This window comes from Rutidosis leptorrhynchoides, chromosome 7, assembly GCF_046630445.1.
Source record: "Rutidosis leptorrhynchoides isolate AG116_Rl617_1_P2 chromosome 7, CSIRO_AGI_Rlap_v1, whole genome shotgun sequence".
Lineage (NCBI taxonomy): Eukaryota > Viridiplantae > Streptophyta > Magnoliopsida > Asterales > Asteraceae > Rutidosis > Rutidosis leptorrhynchoides.
The window spans coordinates 381,903,856-381,929,002 of NC_092339.1; the positions used below are offsets into that span (position 1 = coordinate 381,903,856).

Genomic DNA, 25,147 nt, shown 5'->3' on the forward strand with positions numbered 1-25,147 from the left:
TTTAAGGTGTTCTTCGTGTTTACAAGTTTTATATCCTTATGTTAGCTTGACATACTGTCATAATACATGTGTTGAAGTATTTTAAAAGTCAAGTTAGAAGGATTAAGTTTATTTGCAAACAAGTTTAGAAATAATCTATACTATGTTCTTGTTGTTATTAGTTATAAACTCAAAATAAGATAGCTATATGAATATGAATGGAATAAGATTATGAATAAGGTTACTACCTTAAATCAAATGAATAAAGTTGCTGGAGAAATTTGGAGAATATCTTGAGTTCAAAGATATCCTTGATGGCTTGGAATTCTTGAAGTAAAATCATGAAATGAACAAAAGTTCGAATAAGAATTCTATCTTGATTTTAAGATAGTTATAGTTATATAAATTGAATCAAAGCTTATATATGATCATTATCTTGATTATAAGATGAAAAACTACTGGAATGAAAGTGGAATTCTTGATCCTAAAGAGTTCTTGAGTTGGATTAAAAAGGTTGGAAGTAATCTTCTTCAAATGGGTGGTTATTTTGATATGTTCTTGAAAGAGTTTTCTTATGGTGTTTAAGGCTTAGCTTATGACCCAAAGGTTGCTGAATATGATGAAGGTTATGAGAGTGTTTGAGTATGTGTGTGTAGAGAGTAAATGATGTAGTAATCTTGAATCAAATGGATGTGTATTTATCCTCCATTTTGGCATGAGACATGGGGGAGACAAAAACAAATTTCTAATTTGTTATTTTGTGTAATAATGTATGCTAACTTCCAATTTAAGTTCCCTCTCATCTAGGGCAGATCTAAAACTATTAAAAAGGTTGACTTTGATGTGTATATACCCATAGTAAATACCTTTAGAAGTTGTGTATGATACGGGTATGAATACTGAATAAATACGAGTAGAATTATTTGATGGAATTGAATGAGAATATGAGTATAGCTATCTTTGTTGAGTATAAGTATGTTAGTATATATGTTTAAGTCCTTCAAAAGTGTATTAATACATATTAATACAATACATATACATACATTTTAATTTAGAAGTTATTACAACGTTAATCGTTATATATATTTATATAGTCTTGAAGTCCTTAAGTTAGTAATCTCATTTTATGTATATAACTAATTGTTATTATATGTAATGAGATACTTAAATATCATTTTATCAAATCATAAGTATATATATATATATATCCATATATACGTCATTATGTAATTATTTCGAGTTATGACGTTCGTGAATCGTCAGACAGACTGGGTGGCCAAACATTTGTATAAAATTCATTTAAAATAACCAAGTCTTAATGAGTTTGATTACTTAACATGTTGGAAACATTAATTATGTAAATATTAATCTTCTATATATTAGCGGAAAAATCCGGGTCGTTACAGCAAGGGTCAATGGATTTGAACACTCTCAAGTCCACCTTTTTATCAAAGACCCAATTTTGCCCGGAGTATGTCGGGAATGACCATATGTTGAAAGAAGATTTCTACCAAACCTTAAATGATATCTATTAAGAAAGGATTAGTAGGAACTTGGCGAAAACTTTTGATGAGTTGTTTGATATCGCTAAGGGTTTTGAGTCGCTTGCTCCGAGAAAGAGTGACTTCACCTTTGGCAAACGAAAATTTGAAGCTACTAGCCACTCGAACAAGAAGAGTAGGAGTGTGACCGAGAGCATCGGTAGTGTGAAAAAGGGGGCTTCTAAGGGTTTTGGACGGCGACAAGGGAACATGGCCCGTGATTGTACGAACTCATCTTCCAACAAAATCGTTTGTTTTAATTGTCAAAAAAAGGGTCACCGAAGGACGGAATGTTCCGATTTGAGGAATGATCAAGTTAAGAAGCTAGAAAAGGCGGCGGGAACGGCGAGGGGACGAAATTACTTAATGACCCATGATGAGGCCAAGCAATCCAACGAAGTTGTCTCAGGTACTTTCATGGTTAACTCTAATCCGGCAAGGATACTATTTGATAGCGGTGCTAATTTATCGTTTGTGTCTCCGAGTTTTGTGTCTAAGCTTGATAAACCATAAGTTAAGTCATCCGCTAGAAGTTGAAATAGCGGATGGTAAGACAGTGCTAGTGGTTGATATGTGTAATGATTGTGACATTGTTTTTAGTACCGAAACGTTTAAAATTGATCTTATCCCGATGACTTTGGGTGAATTTGATATTGTCATTGGTATGGATTGGCTCGATCGTTATAGAGCCGATATTGCATGTCATGAAAAATCTATTCGTGTGAAGACCCCAAGTGGGGGAGAGTTAATTATTCATGGTGAGAGACGGGGAAGGCTTGTGCCATTATGCACTTATGCACGAGTACGGCGTTTTCTTATTAGTGGTGGCATGGCTTTTCTTGCTCATGTAGTTGATACTCGTGAAGACCGACCATTCATTCGTGAAATTCTGGTGATTAATGAATTCGAAGACGTTTTTTCGGATGAATTACCGGGTGTTCCGGTAGAAAGACAAATTGAATTTCCCATTGACTTGGTTCCGGGGGCTACTCCCATTGCTAAAACTCCTTATCGTTTAGCACCAACGGAGATGCAAGAGTTGTTAAATCAAACCCAAGAGTTGCTTGAAAAGGGTTTTATTCGACCGAGTGCTTCACCATGGGGTGCTCCGGTTTTATTCGTGAAGAAGAAAGATGGTAGTATGCGGATGTGCATCGATTATCGGGAGTTGAATAAAGTGACGACCAAGAATCGCTATCCATTGCCTCGGATTGACGATTTGTTTGATCAAATCCAAGGCGCGACTTATTTGTCTAAAATAGACTTACTGTCCGGTTATCACCAAATGCGGGTCCGTGAGGAAGATATTGAGAAAACCGCCTTTCGAACGCGTTACGGGTATTTTGAATTTGTAGTGATGCCTTTCGGTCTTACGAATGCGCCGGCGGCATTCATGGATCTTATGAACAGAGTGTGCCACCTATGTTGGACAAGTCGGTAATTGTGTTCATTGATGACATACTTGTCTATTCGAAAAGTATGAAAGAAAATGAACGTCATTTACGTGAAGTATTGAAGACGTTGCGGAAGGAGAAGTTGTATGCTAAATTCTCCAAATGTGAATTTTGGCTAAGGGAAGTTCAATTTCTTGGTCATATTGTGAACAAAGAAGGTATTCAAGTAGATCAGTGGAAGATAGAGACGTTGAAGAGTTGGGGATAACCAACTACACCTACAGAAATTCAAAGTTTTCTCGGATTGGCCGGTTATTATCTTCGGTTTATCCAAGACTTTTCTAAAATCGCTTCTCCATTGACAAAGTTGACGAGGAAAAATGCGAGATTTAATTGGGAAAATGAGCAAGAGATCGCTTTTCAATTATTGAAAGAGAAGTTATGTCAAGCTCCGGTGTTAGTATTGCCAGAAAGGGTAGAAGACATGACGGTTTATTGTGATGTGTCTTTAAATGGGCTCGGGTGTGTTCTAATGCAAAGAGGTAAATTCATCGCTTACGCCTCTCGACAATAAAAGGAACATGAAACGAGATATTCGACTCATGATCTTGAATTGGCGGCGGTGGTGCATGCATTGAAAATTTGGCGCCATTACTTGTACGGTGTCAAGTGTACGATTTACTCGGATCACAAGAGCTTAAAACATCTTTTTGATCAACGAGATTTGAATTATCGTCAACGTAGGTGGATGGATGTGGTAAAGGATTATGATTGTGAGATACTTTACCATCCGGGTAAGGTGAATGTGGTCGTGGATGCGTTAATTCGAAAGAGTCAACATCCGGCAATACGAGTAGGATCGTTACGCGTGATTATTACTAACGATTTTCTTGTAAAGCTTAGCGAGATTCAAATTGAAGCTTTTGTTAACAACAAGTATGAAGAACGAATCGTGGGGCAAATGGAGTCCATTACCTTAGGCCCGCATGATTTGTTGTCCTATCAAGGAAGAGTGTGGGTGCCTAGAATGGGAGATTTCTGACGAGTGCTACTTGATGAAGCACATAAGTCAAAGTATTCCATTCATCCGGGCGCGACGAAAATGTATCTTGATTTGAAGAAAGAGTATCGGTGGCCGAGCATGAAACGTGATGTTGTAAAGTATGTTGAACAATGTGTCATGTGTTTGCAAGTTAAGGCCGAGCACCAAAATCCGTATGGAAAGTTACAACCATTGGAAGTCCCGAAATGGAAATGGGAGCACATTACAATGGATTTCATTACAAAGTTACTAAAGACAGCGAGAACCCAATTTGATACGATTTGGGTGATAGTTGATCGGTTGATGAAAAGTGCTTTGTTTCTTCCCATTCGGGAAACGATATCGTCGGAGGCTTTTTCAAAGTTGTTTATCAAGGAGGTGATATCGAGACATGGGGTTCCTATATCTATTATTTCGGATCGGGATACTCATTTCACATCTCGGTTTTGGAATAAGTTTCATGAAGATATGGGTATACAATTGAGAATGAGCACGGCGTACCATCCTTAAATAGACGGTCAAACCGAACGTACGAATCAAACATTGGAGGATATGTTACGGGCGTGTATTATCGATTTCGGTGGTAGTTGGGATGAGCACTTACCTTTGGTGTAATTCTCATACAATAATAGTTATCATACTAGTATCGGGATGCCACCGTGGTGTCGAACTCCAATTTGTTGGGGTGAAGTGGGACAAAGGGAAATCGGGAGTACCGATTTGGTTTTAGAGACGAATAGTAAGATTGAGATTATTCAGACTCATTTGAAAGTGGCTCAAGATAGACAAAAGTCGTATGCCGACAAATGTAGGCGACCGATTGAGTTCCAAGAAGGTGACATGGTGATGCTTAAGGTTTTGCCATGGAAGGGTAATATTCGGTTTCGAACACAGGGAAAGTTATCTCCTCGATTTATTGGGCCATTTAAGATTTTAGCTCATGTTGGTGAAGTTGCATATCGTTTGGAATTACCTGAAGAGCTTGCGGGGATCCATAATACATTTCATGTTTCCCATCTCCTTAAGTATCTTGCGGACGATTCTTCATGGATGTCATTGGACGAGATTGAGCTAAACAACAAGTTAGAGTATATTGAAGAGCCGATTGCTATACTCGATGAAAAGGTGAAAAGGTTAAGGAATAAAGAAGTGAGAACTTATAAAGTTCAATGGCATCGTAGTAAAGGTTTCGAGTTTACTTGGGAGCCCGAAGAGTTTGTGTTAGTTTATCTTCCCTCTTGTCATGCGGCTTGGATCGCGAGGACACGCTCCGATTCAAGTGGGGGAGATTTGTAAGACCCAAATTATTATTGTACAGCAGTGTAAATATGGTACATAGAGTGTGGGAAATATTGTGCAGTTAAACAGAAGTCAGAAACTGCCCAGACCTTTGTGCTCGCCGCGCAGGGTTAAGTGTGAGCGATGTGCACTAGCCCTGTGCACAGATTCCTGTTTTTAAATTAAAGTTAAAAGAGGGACATTCTTGTCTTTTCACATGAGGACGAGTTTATGGCAAGTTTTGTGGTGGTTGAAACACATTCAACACCACCACCAACACCATCTTCAATTCGACTTCAATTTTAGAGAGAGAAACCCTTTGAGAGAGAGAAAGCTCAAATCAAGGAGGAAGAAGCTTGATTCGGGTTAAAGCTCAAGTATTAAAGTTGTTCATCTAGCCCTTAGCTATGTTTTGGTTATGGTGGTATGTTCTAACTTTGATTTATATAAGGGTTAGGGTTTGGGTAAATGGTGAACACAAAACCCATAATTGGTGATTTTGGGTGTTCTTGGGTAAGATTGGGTCATGAGGACTCAATGGTAACTAACCTAGGGTTTCAAAATGTTAATTGGTGGTTATGAGTCAGTTAATCACTAGCACACTTTGTTGTTTTTGTAAATGGGTGTTATTTGGGTTGTGGATGACCCAAATGGATGTGTTGACCTCGATATGGGTCAAGCGAGTTTTGAATGACCTAGTGGTGTGAAGTTGGGTGATTTAACGCCATGGTCACTAGTTTTAGTGGTTATTGGCAAGTTAGGCCTATGATTAGCATTATGAGTGCAAAAGGGTGAACATTTGCACTAGGTGTCTACTTGGGCGGGTTAAGAGCCCCATTTAGATAAGTGTTGATTTTATATTAATATTATAGGTGATTTCGTTGACGGTTGAAGAAATTGTTGGCTCACCTTCGCTTTAAATACAAGGTGAGTGGAATGATTATATGCGTATGTATATAATGTAGTTATTTGTATGCAATGGTATGAACCAAAGAGCCGGTAGTGCTATAGTACGTGCGATTGTGCTATGATGTGAACCAAAGAGCCGGTAGCATCGTAGTACATGTATTATAGTGTGAACCAAAGAGCCGGTAGCACTTAGCGCGAGTATGACTTGGGTTGTGATGTGAACCAAAGAGCCGGTAGCATCATGGCCGATGCGTATGGTGTGAACCAAAGAGCCGGTAGCTCCATGATGCGGGTATGGTTAACCATATGTATTGTGTATGCATTGTAGTATAGCATATTGTATTGTTCGATTATATGCTATTGATTATACTAGTTGCGGTATTGGAGGTTATTAGCTTCGTACTTGAGATGGTAGGCTAATTATATTGCTAGCGTGTATGTGGTATGTGAGTAAGTATTTGCAAGTAGGTATATTATATGTATGTGTATAATTATTGCATTCACTAAGTGTTTTGCTTACCCTCTCGTTGTTTACCTTTTTATAGGCTCCGGCGTGGACAAGGGAAAGGGTATTTGTTCGGACTAGTGATCCCGCTTTGTGTTGATAGGAGATGCTTTTTGGGACGTTTAGCTTTTGAAGTTTGACCAAGATTTGGGTAGTTTAACCCCCAATCACCATGCTCAAAGTGTAGTTTGGAATTTAAACTAATGTGGTTGAAACTTATATTTTGTACAAAACTCGTAATTCGGCATATGTGGGCCCGGTTTTGTAAAACTTGTTTTATTATTGAAACGTATTAGTTTTAACTATTATAATGTGATGTGAAAAGCTTTTTGTCTAAAAGTGTTGGGAAGTGGGAGATCATTAACGCAAAATTGGAAAAATTGGACAGCGGGCTGCCAGGCCTTGTGCGCGCCGCGCACTACACTGTGTATTAAAAAAACAATTATTACGCGTATTCGATTGTATAACGGGTTGGGTCGTTACATATCAGCATAGCTCTTTTCTCGGCTTCGAGCAATTTTCAACCTCTCTTGAATTTGTATAATCTTTTCAGTATTCTCGTGAATAATCTCGGGTCTTGTCAATTGACTATCCCCTAATTCACTCCAACATATCGATGATCTATACTTTCTCTCATATAGCATCTAAAAAGGTGCGGCCTTAATACTCGCGTGATAGTTGTACGAGAATTCTGCCAACGGTAAGTGTCTATCTCATCCGTTCCCAAAATCGATTACACATGCTCTCAACATGTCCTATAAAGTTTGGATGGTTCTTTCGCTTTGGCCATCTGTCTGGGGATGATACGACATGCTCATATCACGTCGAGTTCCCATTGCCTTTTGCAATGTTTGCCAGAATCTAGACGTGAATCTGTTGTCTCTGTTGGAAAAAATGGATATCGGCACACCATGTTTGGAAACCACTTCTTTTAGGTAAACATGTGCCAACTTCTCCATTTTATCTGTCTCCTTAATTGGTAGAAAATGAGCTGATTTTGTGAGACGATCAACAATAACCCAAATGGTGTCGTAACCTCCCACGGTCTTGGGTAACTTAGTAATGAAGTCCATAGCAATACATTCCCATTTCCACTGGGGAGTCTCTGGTTGTGTCTGCAGTCCTGACGCTCTCTGATGTTCTGCCTTGACCTTAGCAGAAGTCAAGTATTTACCAACATAGGTAGCAATATCGGCTTTTAGATTGGGCCATCAATATAGTGCCTTAAGATCTTGATACATTTTGTCGAATCCAGGTTGAATAGAGTATCTTGACTTGTGTGCCTCATCTAGCACTAGTTTCCTTAATCGAGTATCTAGATTTATGCGCTTCATCTAACACAAGCTTCCTCAATTCGCCAAACTTTGGAACCCAAATACATCCCGCAAAATAACGAGTCCCATCTTCTCGTACGTCGAATTGTTTATCCAAACCTTTAATCTTCTCATTCTTGACATTTTCCTCCTTCAAAGCTTCTTGCTGAGCCTCAAGAATTTGCTTTGCGAGGTTTGTTCGGATATTTAAATTTGGAGCTCGGACTCTTAGAGGTTTCTCTCTTTCTTTCCGACTCAGTGCGTCGGCTACAACAATAACCTTCCCGGGATGATATCGGATTTATACATCGTAGTCATTTATCAGTTCAACCCACCGTCGTTGTCTCATATTCAGCTGTTTCTACTCGAAGATGTGCTGAAGACTTTTGTGGTCGGTGAATATAGTACACTTAATTCCGTAGAGATAATATCTCCACATCTTAAGTGCAAAAACTACTGCACCCAACTCCAAATCCCGAGTTGTATAATTTTGCTCATGTATCTTCAGTTGACGTGAAGCGTAAGCGATAACTTTATTCCACTGCATCAACACACAACCAAACCCTTGAAGCGAAGCATCACAATAGATAACAAAATCTTCGTTCCCCTCGGGTAGTGATAGTATAGGTGCTGAAGTTAACTTCTTCTTCAATAATTGGAACGCGGTTTCTTGTTCAGCAGACCAAACATACTTCCTTCCTTTATGCGTCAATGCAGTCAGAGGTTTCGCTATCCTATAAAAATCTTGGATAAACCTTCGGTAGTAACCGGCGAGACCTAAGAATTGACGTATTTATCTCGGAGTCTTTGGAGTTTCTCATTTTTTAATGGCTTCAATTTTTGCTGGATCTACTTGAATTCCCGGTCGGCTAACAATGTGACCGAGGAATTGCACCTCCTGCAACCAAAACTCACACTTGGAAAACTTTGCGTATAACTCCTATTTTCTTAACAATTCAAGCACCAATCTCAAGTGCTCTTCATGCTCTTGGTCGCCCTTAGAGTAGATAAAAATGTCATCAATAAACACAATGACGAATTTGTCTAGATACGAACTATACACATGATTTATGAGATCCATGAGCATAGAAGGTGTGTTATTCAGTCCAAACGGCATAACTAAGAATTCATAATGGCAGTATCGAGTTCTAAATGCGGTTTTTGGAATATCGGTTTCTTTAACACGGAGTTTATGATAACTAGAGCGAAGATCAATCTTTAAATAAATGGATGAACCTTGAAGCTGGTCAAATAGATCGTCGATTTTTGGGAGTGGATAACGATTCTTGATGGTAAGCTTGTTCAATTCTCGGTAATCAATACACAGTCTGAACGAACCATCTGTCTTTTTGACAAACATAACAGGAGCTCCCCACGAAGAAGATCTGGGATGAATGAAACCTTTCTCCAATAACTCTTAAATTTGACTTGCAAGTTCTTAGAGTTCGGATGGAGCAAGTCTATAAGGCGCACGGGCTACAAGAGCATCACCTGGTGCTAGATCAATTTGAAACTCTACCGCTCGGTGCGGTGGAAGTTCAGGTAAATCTTCAGGAAACACTTCGGGAAAGTCGCAGACGATTGCTACGTCACTCAACTTTCTTTCTTTCGGATCAGGTTTACTTACGTGAGCAAGAATGGCATGACACCCTTTCCTGAGATACTTCTGAACTTTTAAAAAGCTGATGAGGTTCAACTGCATGCACTTCTTATCACCATAGATCATTAACGGTTCTCCATCTACTTGAGGAATACGAATAGCCTTATCATAGCAAACGATCTCAGCTAGATTCTTGGATACCAATCCATACCAATTATTACATCAAAACTTCCTAACTCAATAGGTATCAAGTCCACTTCAAAACTTCTACCATCCAAAGTTATACTATAGTTACGATACACTTTTTCAGCCTTAAGTAATTTACCACTAGCTACCTCTACAGTATACTTTATATCTAAGGTCGATAATGGAGTGTTGATTTTTGGACTTAGTTTGGTAGATACAAAACATAAATCCCCACCAGAATCAAATAGAACATAAACTAGTAAATTGTTAACTGAAAATGTACCAGTAACCAACTGAGGATCCTCTTCCGCATCTCTGACATTAATGTTGAACGCACTACCCGCGCGTTCCCTGCTGACTTATTCTTTTCCGAACACGTATCGTGAAAATGTCTCGGTTTCCCACACTCATAACAAACTTTTGGTGCACCAGCGTTAGTCTTAACATTTGTAGAAATATTAGCTGAAGGAGTAGCATTTGGGACAACAACCCTACAATCTCGGGCTATATGTCCTTGTTTTAGGCATTTCGAACACGTTGCAGTACAGTACCCACTATGAGGTTTATAACACCTCAGACACAGGGGGCATAAGTTATTTCTATTAGCATTAGAAGTGTTCTATTTCTTTTGCTGGTTCTGATTTGGGTTGCGGTATTATTCCACTTCCGCTTCCCACTCTCATCTTTCTTAGCAGTCTCATCTACCTTACCAACCTCATTACTTGTCTCCCCAGATGGGGTCTTCTTTTCCTTACGTAGAATCTTATCATTTAGCTTGTGTGCCATAGCTATGGTAGCTTCAATAGTTTGAGGTTCATTGGATTCAACCCTAGCTTCAATCAAGTCAGACAATCCTTCAATATAAGCATCGATCTTGAGGTCTTCGGTAGGAAAAGCAGTTGGACACGAAAATGTCAATTCAAAGAACCGCTGATCATAAGCATCAATGTCATTTCCCTTCATTTTTAGATTTTTCAGCTCAGTCTCTAGTTTCTTAAGTTCACTCCTCGGACAGTAGCGGGTGATCATTCTTTGCTTGAAAGCTTCCCAAGTAAGGCCATATGCCACATCATTCCCAATAGAACTAACATTATTGTTCCACCAGGTAAATGCACTATCTTTCAAAGTGTAGCTGGCGAAGTTCACCTTATCCTCTTCTCGGACCCTGCTTGCTCAGAATATAGATTCCAACTTCTCAAATCAACGTGAAAGGCCAACTGATCCTTCAGTACCACAAAACTCTTGAGGCTTACTCCCCATGAAGGGCTTGTGAGAACAGCCATCTTGGTTCCGATTTACATTCCCATTATTTCCGATATTATTGTTATTGATATTATTTTGAAGAGTTGTAGCCATAGCGGCAGTGGCAGCAGCGATACCCTCTGCTAACAATCTCTGAAAGCGAGCTTCGGTAGATTCACGAGGAGGCACGATCTTCAAAACAAATAACACCATAGTTAGCATTAAGAATAATGACTGTGTTATGGATTGAGTATAGATCAGATATATAAATTAACCTTTAAAATAATAGTTAATGAATAGAATTATTGAGTAATAATATGATAGTCATAACAGTTATAAGATAATAACCATACAATGCATATATATTATGACAAAAATCACACACCATATATAGCACCTAACATACATGAACCACACATAACATGCCAAAACCACCGTCACACGCAGTATAAAGAAAATCATGATGATGATAGATAAACAGATGATATAAATAGAAATAAATCATCCATAACTGAAATGTAAATAAGTCATAACATAATCCTCGGCAAAACACTGTAAATATCCTATAAGAATATGAAATAAGGAAATAAGTCTATGAAATAAACAAATCATCATCCATCACATCCCCTAACTTCTTCCTCGAACGAGTACAGTGAGAGGACCAACATGAAACACCTCCTTGAGCTCATACTTCGCCAGCTTCTCCTGTGTCGCGGCCAGCTCAGTCCTGAGGCTAAGGATCTCATCCTCCATCTTCTTGAACTTCACATCCACGACCCGATCACGAGCCTGAAGATCCCATCTAATCTCGTACATGAAACTCATAAACTGGGACATCTCTCTCCATGTCGTCTATCTTCTCTACATGGGGATGAACCCACATACAATCGTTGAACGCATCTACTCGAGTATCCATTTTGAAACTCCGGTACATGTGCGCGAACGTAGAAGTGTAATAGTTCACCGGATCATCAATTAAAGGCGTAACCCGACGCGAACCAGTGAGATTCTGAGAAGTCGACATCTGTAACAACAAAATCACATACATATATATAGCTGAGGTAATGTTAAGATCTAACTTATAATAAATCCGATGATGTTCATTTAATGCATAATAGTGCTATAATGATAAAAAGTCAGGTTGTAGACTAAACTCTAATGCACCTATTGAGCCAGGGTTGACCACATTATGACATCCTAGTTCCCTACAACTAACGCTCTGATACCAACTGAAACATCCCGTCATAATAATCCACGACGACTAACGTTTACTCAGTCCCACGGCATTGATCATTAACTCTATATGAACATATTTAAACAGCCATTTTATTCATTTATTGAAAGGGATTACCCAAAAAGAAAATCTAACATTTAAAAGTTTTAAAGACAAACCAAAAGAAATAAATGTTGGCTCAAACGCCAACCAACAATTATAATAACCGAATGTATGAAAACTGAATGTAATATTTATAAATGTTTAAATAAAAATTTGCGACACAATATGTAGACTCTCTAACCTGCGGAAGCATATGCAAAGCAATTAATTACCTGAGAATAAAACATGCGAGTAAAAGTCAACAAAAATGTTGAGTGAATTATAGGTTTAGTATAACAACCGTAAAAAAAAAATAGACCACAAGATTTAATGTTGAAAAACATATAAAATGATTATTACATCTTCGTGAGCACTCGGTAACTTAACTTGTCTCATTTTATTTACCCTTGCATTATATAATATACATAGAAACATGTGTATCTTCTAATGAAGTACTAGACATTCCGTTAAAAACTAGCGTGAATAGCACAGAATGGGGTGGCCAGGCCCGATAGATCTATCCATAGGATTCGCGTTTACCAGCAAAAACCAGTAATTAAAAGTTACCAAATTAGGGAATATTTGTGTTTCAACTCACAATGAATAATTTACCATCATTTGCCAAAATAAAAAGCATGTATTCTCATCCCAAAAGATTTAAAAGAGTAGAAAAGGTGGGACTATAACTCACGATACAATATTTGGAAAATAAGTGCAGCGGTAGTGTAAAAAATACACGGTCAAGTCCGAATTCACGAACCTAGATCAAGAATATATATATATATATATATATATATATATATATATATATATATATATATATATATATATATATATATATATATATATATATATATATATATATATATATATATATATATATATATATATATATATATATATATATATATATCAAGATATATAACAACAAATAATAATAATAAAATAAGTTTATATAACATATATAATACTTTTACTTGTTTACATTGGAAACTAATTTTTAGTAATTATATAATAAGTATATATATATATATATATATATATATGTATATATATTTCAGGTTCGAGTAGTTAGCTTTGATTAAGTGTATCTCATAGTGTATTTATCATCTATAGGTGTAATAGGCACCCTTAGATAGCTATTTGAGTCCTCTAACTAATCTGATTCATCATATGTCCTGAATCAAGGTATATGTTAGTCAAAATTGTAAAATTGTTCAAAACAGAACAAACAGTCCAATAATCGTCATGAGAACAGTTAGTATGGTATGATAAATAGCTAAACTTATTATTTTTCTTAGCTATTCTGGAATTTAGTTATTAACATATAAATCAACATGTAGCCCAGGTCTAAGTTAGCATAGTTTTTAAGTTAAATATATTAGGCATACAACGTTAATATTAGTCAAAAGTTTCGGTTCATAATTTTTTCGTTACTTCATATATTTTGGTCACACAACTGGAGACTCCTTAATATGTTGAGTTTTCAAAACATATTTGAAATGTTTTGGTTTCATAGTCGAAGTTAGGCTTTTGCCCTCAACTTGTAACGGTTGATAGATTCGGAGGAATTCCGAACTGTAGTCACCAAATAAAAATGAAAAATACCTTTTTCTTTGAGATAATTGGTGATTTTTGTACAGAAAATCAATTTTATGTAATTGAACATTTTCCTACAATATAAGCCTTTAAAACAAAGTCTAAGATAGCTTTTTAATTTTTATGTCAAAATAGTTTTTAAGAACCGAAAGAGACTAAATGTTGTTGTTAAGTTTAAGTGTCTTATACATGTATACAAGTTATTAATTCTTATAATAACTTAGTATAATGTTATAATACAGTGGTGCTTGATTTTTTCCCATGATATTGTGCTAGTATTGGAATCAAAGGAGGAGCTTAATAGACGACTTGAGCTTTGGAGGGAGGTCCTAGAACGTAACGGTCTACGGATTAGTAGACAAAAGACGGAATATCTTAGGTGTGATTTCGATGGGAACGAAGATGAACATAGTGATGGTGTGAATATCAGCATTGGGGACCAGGTCTTACACCTGCAAGACTCGTTTAGATATTTAGGTTCGGTACTCCACAAATCTGGGAGAATTGATGATGACGTGACCCATCGTATCAAAGTAGGTTGGCTGAAATAGAGAGCGGCGACAGGGGTTTTGTGCGACAAGAAGGTACCACTTAAACTGAAAGGAAAATTCTTCAAGGTGGCAATTAGACCTTCCATGTTGTACAGATCAGAGTGTTGGCCAATGACGAAGGCTCAAGAGAGAAGGATGGAGGTGGCTGAAATGAGGATGCTTAGGTGGACGTGTGGTAGAACCATGTTAGATAGGATTCCAAATGGTGTTTATAGGGAGAACCTAGAAGTTAGGAGCATCATCGATAAACTAAGAGAACATCGACTGCGTTGGTTTGGGCATGTGAAGAGGAGACTACATATTGCTCCGGTCAGGAGAGTGGAGGCCAAAACGGTTGAGGGCATAAGAAGAAGGGGTAGACCCAGACGTAGGTGGGAGGATAGACTTAGGATCGACATGAGAGAGCTTTCATTGACCGAGGACATAACTTCTGATAGAAATGCGTGGAGGGCTAGAATTAGTGTAGATGGGTAAGGTTGTACTTTTTAGGTAGATTACGTGTATTATAGCATTTTCTATATGGGTGAAGTTTTTCCCCTTTTTTATCTTGTTTTATGTGTATGTTTGTATGCAATGTTTAAGTATTGGCATTGGTTGCTTTATGTATGTATGTATGTATGTCTATATGGGTATGTATGGGTGTATGTAGGTATACATGTATATGTATATATATCTACTTTAGGTTCGCATGTTTGTGTGTGTATGCTTATGGATGTTTGTATTTTTATACGTACGTATGTAGGTAGGTAGGTATTGTATATATGTTCTTGGATGTATGTACGTATGTTTAGCTTTGTATATAAGTATGGTCATACACACGTACATGTGTATGCTTATGCAGGTATGTATGTACGTCTGTATGTTTATGTATGTATTGTAATGTAAGCATGCGTAGTGTATGTATTCTTATGCAAGTATGTATGTATGTATGTATGTATCTATGTATCTATGTATGTGCGTGTATGTATGTATGTATGTATGTATGTAGGCCTAGACATGTATGTATATTGATGTATGTTTATGGATGTAAGTTTTTTATGTGTTATATATGTTTAGCGTCCCTTGTGTGTAGCTTTTCTTGCATGTTTTGAACTCTGCCCAGCACCCCCACCTAGGTACGTTTTTGATTTTTATTTATTTATTATTATTATTATTATTATTATTATTATTATTATTATTATTATTATTATTATTATTATTATTATTATTATTATTATTATCATCATCATTATTATTATTATTATTATTATTATTATTATTATTATTATTATTATTATTATTATTATTATTAATAAGTATTTTTATTGGCGTCTCTATTTTTGAATTAAGAGCAAGCGTCGAATTATTGGCGTCTTGTCTGCAGTTTAGAGCCGAAATTGAATACCAGGCAAAATTTAAAACCCATGGAAATTTGATTCAACCATTTTCATGGCGTCTCAATTTTATTTTATTTTATTTTATTTTATTATTATTATTATTATTATTATTATTATTATTATTATTATTATTATTATTATTATTTCAATTTTCAATATTTAATTTTTTTTTTAATTTGTGTTAACGTTTTTTTTTCCCTACGTACTGGCCGGAGGTCCACTCGGAAGCAATCTCTCTATCTGGCGAATAGAGAGAGAGAGAGAGAGATGATTTTCTCTACATTTGAGAGTGTGTCATTCTGGGTAGAGAAATGACTTTTCTTTATTCTCTGATAGGGGAAGGATTGTCTACATCTCACCTCCCCCATACACCACTAATTGTGGTATTGGGATATGTTGTTGTTGTTGATATATATATATATATATATATATATATATATATATATATATATATATGTGTGTGTGTGTGTGTGTGTGTGTGTGTGTGTGTGTGTGTGTGTGTGTGTGTTTCCAGAGAAGTTAGTAATGTTTACTTAGTTTTTAAACAAGCTTGGTGTTCACCAAAACAAGTTCTAGTTTTTACAAGTTTTATAAGCATAATAAGATAGCAATAAAATAGGAATTTAACAAGAGTTTTAAGAAGTGTTTTACCTTAATTTTGAAGCTAGATGATGAGGAAAATGCTTGCTAATGATCTAGTATGAAGATAGAAGTATTTTGAGAGAGTAATTTGGAGTAAAGGATGAGAATACGGAATGGAAAAATGGGGTAGTATATATGGACGAATTTTAAGTCCATAATGGAGTTAGTAAACTTGTGAGTTGTCTCATGACTCATTAACAAGACAAAAGATGCTAGGATACAAAAATGGGGCTGCTAAGGAGTGTATTTTCCAATAGAAGCTAAATAATGCGCGTAAAAATACCGTATAAATACAAGTAGAATTTTTGATGAAAACGAATCAGAATACAAATGTTGCTATCTTTAATAAGTATAAGTATGTTAAAGTATGTATTCATAGCTTTCAAGAGTATATTTATACATTCATAATACATTATATATAAAATACATTTTAATATAGGTTTAACTACGTCGATAAATATTACATATATATATATAGTTTGAAAACCTATAAGTTTGTAATATAAAAACGTAGGTGTAATACTTTGTTAATATACTGCATGAGATACTTAATATTGTATTGTCAAGTTATATGTATATATATATATATATATATATATATATACAAATTTTTCCGAAAGATGAATAATAAAGCGTTGGTTTGGAAATAAAGCGTTACGCGATTTATAATACGCTAGATGAATAATAATTCAAGAAATAAAACATATAAATATTTTAGTATTTCGAATGACATAGGAGTGTCGTATAAAAGAATTCTAATTTTGGAAATCATGAATATATAATCGTTGGTTTGGAAATCGAGACGATTCTTCGAATAAAAACGGGAACGTACTAACACATAGTCACACCTTTTCATTTAATAAATAATATAGGAATATTATATAATTTATATAGAATATAATCTAGTCACATAAAATGACATGGCAAGCATACCAGTTAACGATAGTCAATTACTTAACAGAAAAAAATTACGGAAAAAGTAAAGTCGTGCAGCCATCTACCAAGGTATTTAAGAATATGCTACATGATATAGATATTGGTAGAGATAATTCTGATGGAGCTGATCAAGGTTTTATTGGAGGCTTCTTCTCTGATCTTCTGAATCTACCATTATTCCATCCACCACCTAATGGCACCACACTTGATGGAACTTATAGACTCCCTTTGGGCTACCAAATGGACGCTTCCTATTATTGTAAGTGATGCATATTACGTTTACAATTTATTCTTTCTTAATTAAATTTGTTAAATCGATCGACTGATATGTACGTGCAGATCTTAGATTAATGTGGAGTGTACCATGCGGACCAAACAGTGTAATAACATTTCCTGGTGCATCATGGTTAAAGCCTTGGTACTGGTGGTCATGGCCTGTTCTACCTCTTGGCCTCCAATGGCATGAACATCATAGAGAGATTCTCGGGTACTCATAGCATAGCCAATATATATATATATATATATATATATATATATATATATATATATATATATATATATATATATATATATATATATAGTGTTAGGATCAAGAGGGAAGTAACCATTCGGGGGGAAGGGGGGAAACAAAAACTTTTTTTTTCGTTTTTTGAAAAAACTTTGTTCACGAACATTATAGATAAGATGAAAATATGAACATTTAGTAGAGACACTTTGTGATAAATGTTTTTATTTTGGCTGGAAAACGCTCAAAGAAGTAATATATAACAATTATCGTGTTTTTCGAGCGTATTTTGAGGTTTTAGCTATTGGGGTTTAGATATTAGGGTTTATAGGGTTTAGATATTAAGGTTTAGAAATTTAGGGTTTAGGGTTTAGATTTAGGGTTTAGATTTAGGATTTAGATTGAGCTTTTAACACGAACGGTTTAGAGTTTAGGGTTTATGGTTTGGTGTTTTGGGTTTATGGAATAAACCCAAAACACCAAACCCTAAACCCTAAACCCTAAACTCTAAATCGGGCTAAATTTTACTTCACAAAACATGAAGAAAAAAAACGTTCATATTCTTCACGAACAATATTATCTTGAATGTTATTTTTGTCGATCGTTTTTTCGCCTAAATAATAACATTCATCACGAAGTGTCTCTTCTAAATGTTCATATTTTCGTGTGATCTTGATGCCGGAAAAAAAAATTTCAAAAAAAACGAAAAAAAAAAAATTTGCTTCCCCCGATTGGTTACTTCCCCATTGATCCTGCCCATATATATATATATATATATATATATATATATATATATATATATATATATATATATATATATATATATATATATATATATATATATATATATATATATATATATATATTATTTACACATACCATTTAATAAATGATGCTTGAAAAATAATTTCTCGCCGCATGCCAGCCATATAAGTCTATCTTTGTGATATACATGTTTATTGATTTGGTTTTCAATTTTTTTGATTTATTCAATGCGGTTTGTTCGGTTTTAAAATTATTGAGAGCGAACCCGAAAACCAATCTGTACCCTATTCAAATTTGAATCGGTTTGGTTTTAGTTAAATCTGAAAAGAAAAAAAAATATAATTTAACCAAAACAATCATAAAAGATTTAATTTAATTTGACTTTACGTTTTAAATACTATATACATAGTATAGTTTAATAGGGAGTAGTTAAGTATATTATTAGTTGAATTTTGTTTTGTATTTCGGTTTGATTCTCTGTATAATTGATTTTAAAAAGGTAAACCGAAAATCAAATTTTGTAAACCGAACAAATTCGATCATTTTCCTGATTTGAGCAATACTAATGTAAACATGAGTGTGGTAACTCCTATTCACTACGTTCTGTCTAAGATTTTCTATATTTAATAGGTACCAATTAGAGATGCCTTTTGTAATAATCCAAGTCGTTATCTACCTCGGAATTATAGGAATGACTCGTTTGACTCACCCAAGTTTGACCAAATTATGCCATCGCAGTGCAAATAGAAATATGACCATCCTTCAAACAAGCCTTAAAGCTATAGCCATATTATCCATTCTCATATCGTACATACTCCCCTTCATATTAATTCCTCATACGATCCACCCGATTTTAGGTTGGACCTTATACTTACTAGGGTCCTTCGCTCTCTCATGTATAGCGACTAATGTCTTTCTTCTTCCTATGCAACATGTCTTGATACCTTGGTTTGGTATTATAAGAGTCTTATTTGTAATGGCTTATCCACGGTATAATGATGGCGTTGTCAGAGCGTTGTCTGTTTTCGTATACGCCTTTTATACTGCACCAGTTTTGTGGGTTTCATTGGTGAAAATCGGATCAGTGTTGCATACTTCATTTGAAAGAGAAGCTTTGTTTCCAAGTAAACTCACTGACTCGATACAATCTGGGTTCAATAAGTTATACTGACTTAGCAATGTAAATTAAGAGTATGTAGAGAACGAACAAATTTATGATCATATATTGTCAATGCTTTTTCAGGAGTCTTGTTTTAGCATTTGTGACATTGTTTATAAATATAGTAAAATACGAACATTTTAATGAAAATGAGATATTTTAATGAAAATGAGATGGTGAATAGACAAGTTGAGTTGAATGGTTTGTTGATTTAATGACTAGTAAGCACGTTTTCTTTACATCTTTATGAACGAAAACGTAAAGTACAATATATTTTTGGGAAATGCAAATATTATCCTTTCTTATTACTGGTATCTTTTACTTTTATCTTTTATTTATTAACTAGTGAAATAACTCGTTGAACCACGAGTTTATTTAAACGAAACAGTTTAACATCATGTTTTAGATATTAAGTGAACGTAAAGTCATTTAGTTTAATGACCCGTGTAACAGGAGATTCTGACAGAGAAATTTGTCGTTGTTTTTTACAAACATATTGATATAATGTACTTAACTTGGTCAGAATAAAGGAATTACATTTATTCTCCTACGACCTTCCTCTAATTTTTATCACAATTAATATTTTTCTTGTCATAAAAGTCTACATTACAACATTTTATTGAGACATATATTTCGTATATATACGTAACGTAATTAATCCCGTAAAGAGAACCCATATTTGAATAATAAAAATATAATAATAATAAAGTTTGCTCTAAAATTGAGTATTTATATTTGTAATAATAATTATTAGTAATAACAAATGTCTCTTTAACTTTTTTTTTTAAATGTAAAATATCATTATTATATGAAGGTTGACAATGCTTTAAAGTTTGTACATGTGTTCATAGGATGTTTTTTAAAAGATTGTAAAATTTGTTTTAAAGTTTGTACATAAGATCATGGGAATGTTTTATCATAAAGTTTGTACATAATGTTTCAGATATTGTACATATGGTAATGAAGGTGTTTTACCATAAGGTTGTACATAATGCTTCAAATATTGTACATATGATCACGGGAGTGTTTTATCATAAGATTGTACATAATGTCTAACCTTTTTTGTTCTTACTCTATACATAGCAACACCAAAAAAAACCCTTTTAATTTGTTTACATCTTGTGTGTTCAACAAGGAAAAAAAAAACTAAATTAATCCATTTCATTTAACACAAAAATTGGTTACATTTAATTATGGTAGGATACCAATTACCAAAGCCTAAAAAACATTTTTATTTTTAACATAAAAATAAGCCATTCAAATATTTTATTGTATAATGGCTCATTGAACATTTTATAATTTCATTAAATCATATTTAATTAAATTATACTTTTCGAACTATATATTATAATTATATATCGGCAATATATAACAATTGGTGTCTGAGTGCTAAAGTGTGTGACCTCATAAACTGGTATATAAGTGGTAGTATAGATATTTTTGTTATCATGTGCACATTAAGTCAACAAACTCCCACTTGTGTGTACCATAACATCTAGAAATAATACACACCTATATTGACGTATATCAACACATCAATGTGCCCAAGAATATACAAGCATTTGTTTCAGCTATGCGAACTATCATTATTATTTACTGTCCCTTTATTGCTGATACCATGTTGACATGAGACATTGATCTAGTCATTCTCATTTGTCAACAAATTATGTTTCATGATATAGAAAATTTGAATACGATCGCCAAGTTAAAATTGGTTAACAATCAATATAGCTAGGACACGCCCGTGTAAATATTCATTCACTTCATCAAGGGGCCTAGTGGTATCAAACTCTCACATAGAGGAATAAATCTCATTTTAATTATATACGTTTGTCATGTATTTCACATCATACCCGATGATGACCTTAATAACTACTTTTTTTAGAACATCGTTTAACTATATCAAAGTATAACATGTTATACAATCGAAAACTAACATATATATCTCAAGTCTAAGGACGCAAAGACATAACCATTATGAGATTCACTATTGATGATGATCCATGTAGTGACATCTCATGATTTGGTCATTTCAATATTCGTCATCAATGAATACACATGAATTTTAGCTTCAACTAAATAACTATTCACAATTAGTGAATAAAACCAGACATTCATAATAATCATAATTCATGTTATTCCCATAACATGATCGATTAGGGAGATTTTGAATAATCAACAATTATTCATGAATTACACATGCTAATATAGAACACTGTAATATAAATGAAAACTACCATACCAAGTATCTCAATTCATTAAGATAAAACTGCTTAATGTTCCAGAATATCCAAATACTAAATTACAGATGAAAAAGATCTGTAGTATAACGAAGTCCAATACTACTAGCAAGATCATCATGCTTATTGTGTGTCACCGACTTCGTGACAGATTCGTCACATTATCATTTGTATAAATCTTAAAAATACTAATCTCATTCCTCTTAACGACTTCTTAATTGCAGTCAAAATTTTGAAGAATGTGTCGGATATATTAATGTACATGTGATTATTTCGCAAGTATAATAACACTTGAACTATCACAGAACTTCTTTATAGAATATTTAATATTGAGTACTTCTCCGAGTTCAACAACAAACTTCTTAATCAAGACAACTTCGTGAGCACCTTCTCAGTAAGAAATGTATTCTACTTTTGTTGTAGATTGTTCAACCGTGCTCTGATTTGAGCTTTTCAATCGACTGTTGAGCTTTTCCAATCAACTGCCTCATCCATCATGACAAAGACACAACATGACTATAATAGAGGATCAACTCGATCAGTTTGGAAATAGCATATGTATAACATTTAATACTCAACATACTTTCAACCACTGTAAACTAATAACATATCTTTAGTATTATACAAATACATAAGAATGATCCTAACATCAATCCAATTTTCTTCACCTTGATTCTTTTAACAACGACTCATCAAACTCAAAGATAACGAGATATGAGGTCTAATACATAATATGGCCTATATAATGGATCTAACAGCCGAAGCATATATGATACATTACATTCGTCTTATCTCATTAGGTGTGATAAGACTTTGAGACTTGCTTAAGTTTATGCCCTTTTGCATTTGCAATGCTCCACGCTTGGAGTATTGCATACTAAATCTTATCAAGAACTATGTATGTACTTAGACTAAAACCAATAATTCATTTTAATCAATTTCTACATATCATGATTACAAGAATATAAGTAGTGTCTCTAAGATCTTTCATTGCGAACACATATTCCAAGTCAAGACTTGACATCTTGTAAAGTTGAAATGTCATTTCCAATAAATAGTATATCATCAACATTCAAGATCATGAAGACTACTTTGCTCCCACTAGCTTTAATGTAAACACATAACTTATCTCGGTTTTGAGAAAAATAAAAATATTTGATATTCTAATCAACTTTAAGATTATAGGGCCTGGATGCTTGTTTTAATCCATTAATGGATTTTAGAATTTTGTTACTTTATTAGGATGCTTAAGATTCATAAACCTTTCTGGTTAAACCATATATTAGTCCTCGCTTAGGTCGCCATTTAGGAAAACTGGTTTGACATCCATTTGTCATAGTTTATAATCATGAAAAGAAGCTAAAGCAATAAGTTTCCTAACTGATTTAATGCTCGCGATTGGTGTAAAAGTTCCATCATAATCTTTTATCACCAACCGATCCTTAAAAGTGTTTACATTACTATCCATATCACCCTTCTTCAGACCCATTTACACTCCACTGTCTTACAATTGGGTGAAAGGTCAATCAAGTCTCATGCTTGATTATCTTTCATGGACTGCATCTTTACATTCATATCATCTCTTCATTTGGCAGATTCTAAAAATATGATATGGCCTCACGGTAGCTAGAGGGCTCATCATAATCCCCTGGGTGAGGTTCAACCCAATTAATCAGATAATTGTACCTCGCATGCCGATGACGAGTTCTACTAGAGCTATGCAGTGTGGGTATAAAACGTTCTGGCTCACGAATAGTGTGCTCAGCTTCAACGTGTTGATAGATAGTGTTTACAGAAGGTAGGTTACTTTGTGGTTCTTGAATCTTGATATCATCGAAATTATACATATTTTTATATCCTTTTTACGGTGCTATCTTCCACAAATTCGCATTGTGCAATTCTTTGCTTATTGAGGGAAAAATGAGCAAAGGCTACTAACCGTGTGAAAAATTTATCTGTGATCTTTGTAGGTACAATTATGAAGAAAACAAGCGAAAAAAGCAATAAAATGAAGAAGCCAAAGAACAACTGAGAAACTGCTCAGGTCGGCGGCCTAGTCTCCCAGGCCAACGGGTGGCGGCCATATCAAAGTCAAATTAAAGTAAAAATTGCAAAAAGAATAATTCCCGAGTAAAACTCAATACGGCGGCCAAGATCTCCAGGACGGCGGCCAAAGTATATAAGGAAAACATTCAGCTTTAATGAAGAAAATTCCAGAAGCAGTTCAGTACAACGACCAAGAAGTCAAAATCATCGTAGCTATTTAAGAAAAGAATTCACGTGTTTTAGTAAATAAGGAAAATATTTCTCAGTACGGCGACCTCAAAGGCATAGCACAGACTGAGCATTCCAGTTGTAATACAGAAGACACTTTCCATAATTGAAGACGGCGACCACCAGGTCCAAGACGGCATCCTGAGCTTCACTGCCATATGAGGCCGGCGGCCAGGAAAGCTTGGTCGGTGGCTGGAAAATTTTTATAAATAGAGGATCCGATTTCGGCCAGAGAGACAAGAATTTTTCAATTTTGTTTAGGTTCTATATTTTAGTTTTATTTCCGTCATTTTTTACATTATCAATTTACTTGTCAAGCATTGTTCTTTCAAGAATTCAAGTTACTTTCTGGTGTAAAATCGCGTATTATACTTTTCACTAAGATTATTGAAGAACTCTGCATTCTTACTTTTCGTATTTATCTTCCCTTTAAGGTACAATTTCATTCTTTACATTTATCATTATTATTTATCATTTTTGCCTCTTTATCTGCTTTGAAACTGTTATTATGAGTAGCTAAACAACCTTAGGGTTTTGGGTTTGGGTAAAAGGGGATAAAAAACTGTAATCGGATTTGAACTGTTGAGAATGGCCGGCGGCCTGAGTGACAGGGCCGGCGACCCAGAACCTTAAAATCAGTAAATCATTTTTGAATACTATCTGTGGTAATTAGATTCGATTTCTGTCTATTAATGCTCCAAGCCGGCAGCATGTCTTGGCTAGTCGGCATCGGAACTAAAAGAACACTAGGTTCAAAGTCTGGTAAAAATGTGGTTAATCTGGCGGCTATATATGG

At 34.8% G+C, this 25,147-nt stretch overlaps 1 protein-coding gene across 1 annotated transcript in view; it reads left to right on the forward strand.

Moving 5' to 3' along the window:
- The window catches only part of LOC139858481 (putative glucuronosyltransferase PGSIP8), a 171,827-nt gene extending 151,978 nt beyond the window's left edge, over positions 1–19,849 (forward strand). Inside the window, exons 4-6 of the mRNA XM_071847329.1 lie at positions 17,466–17,667; positions 17,748–17,895; positions 19,309–19,849. Of these exons, the coding sequence (XP_071703430.1) occupies positions 17,466–17,667; positions 17,748–17,895; positions 19,309–19,849 (891 nt within the window). The remainder of the gene's footprint in view (positions 1–17,465; positions 17,668–17,747; positions 17,896–19,308) is intronic.
- Positions 19,850–25,147: the final 5,298 nt, after the last annotated feature.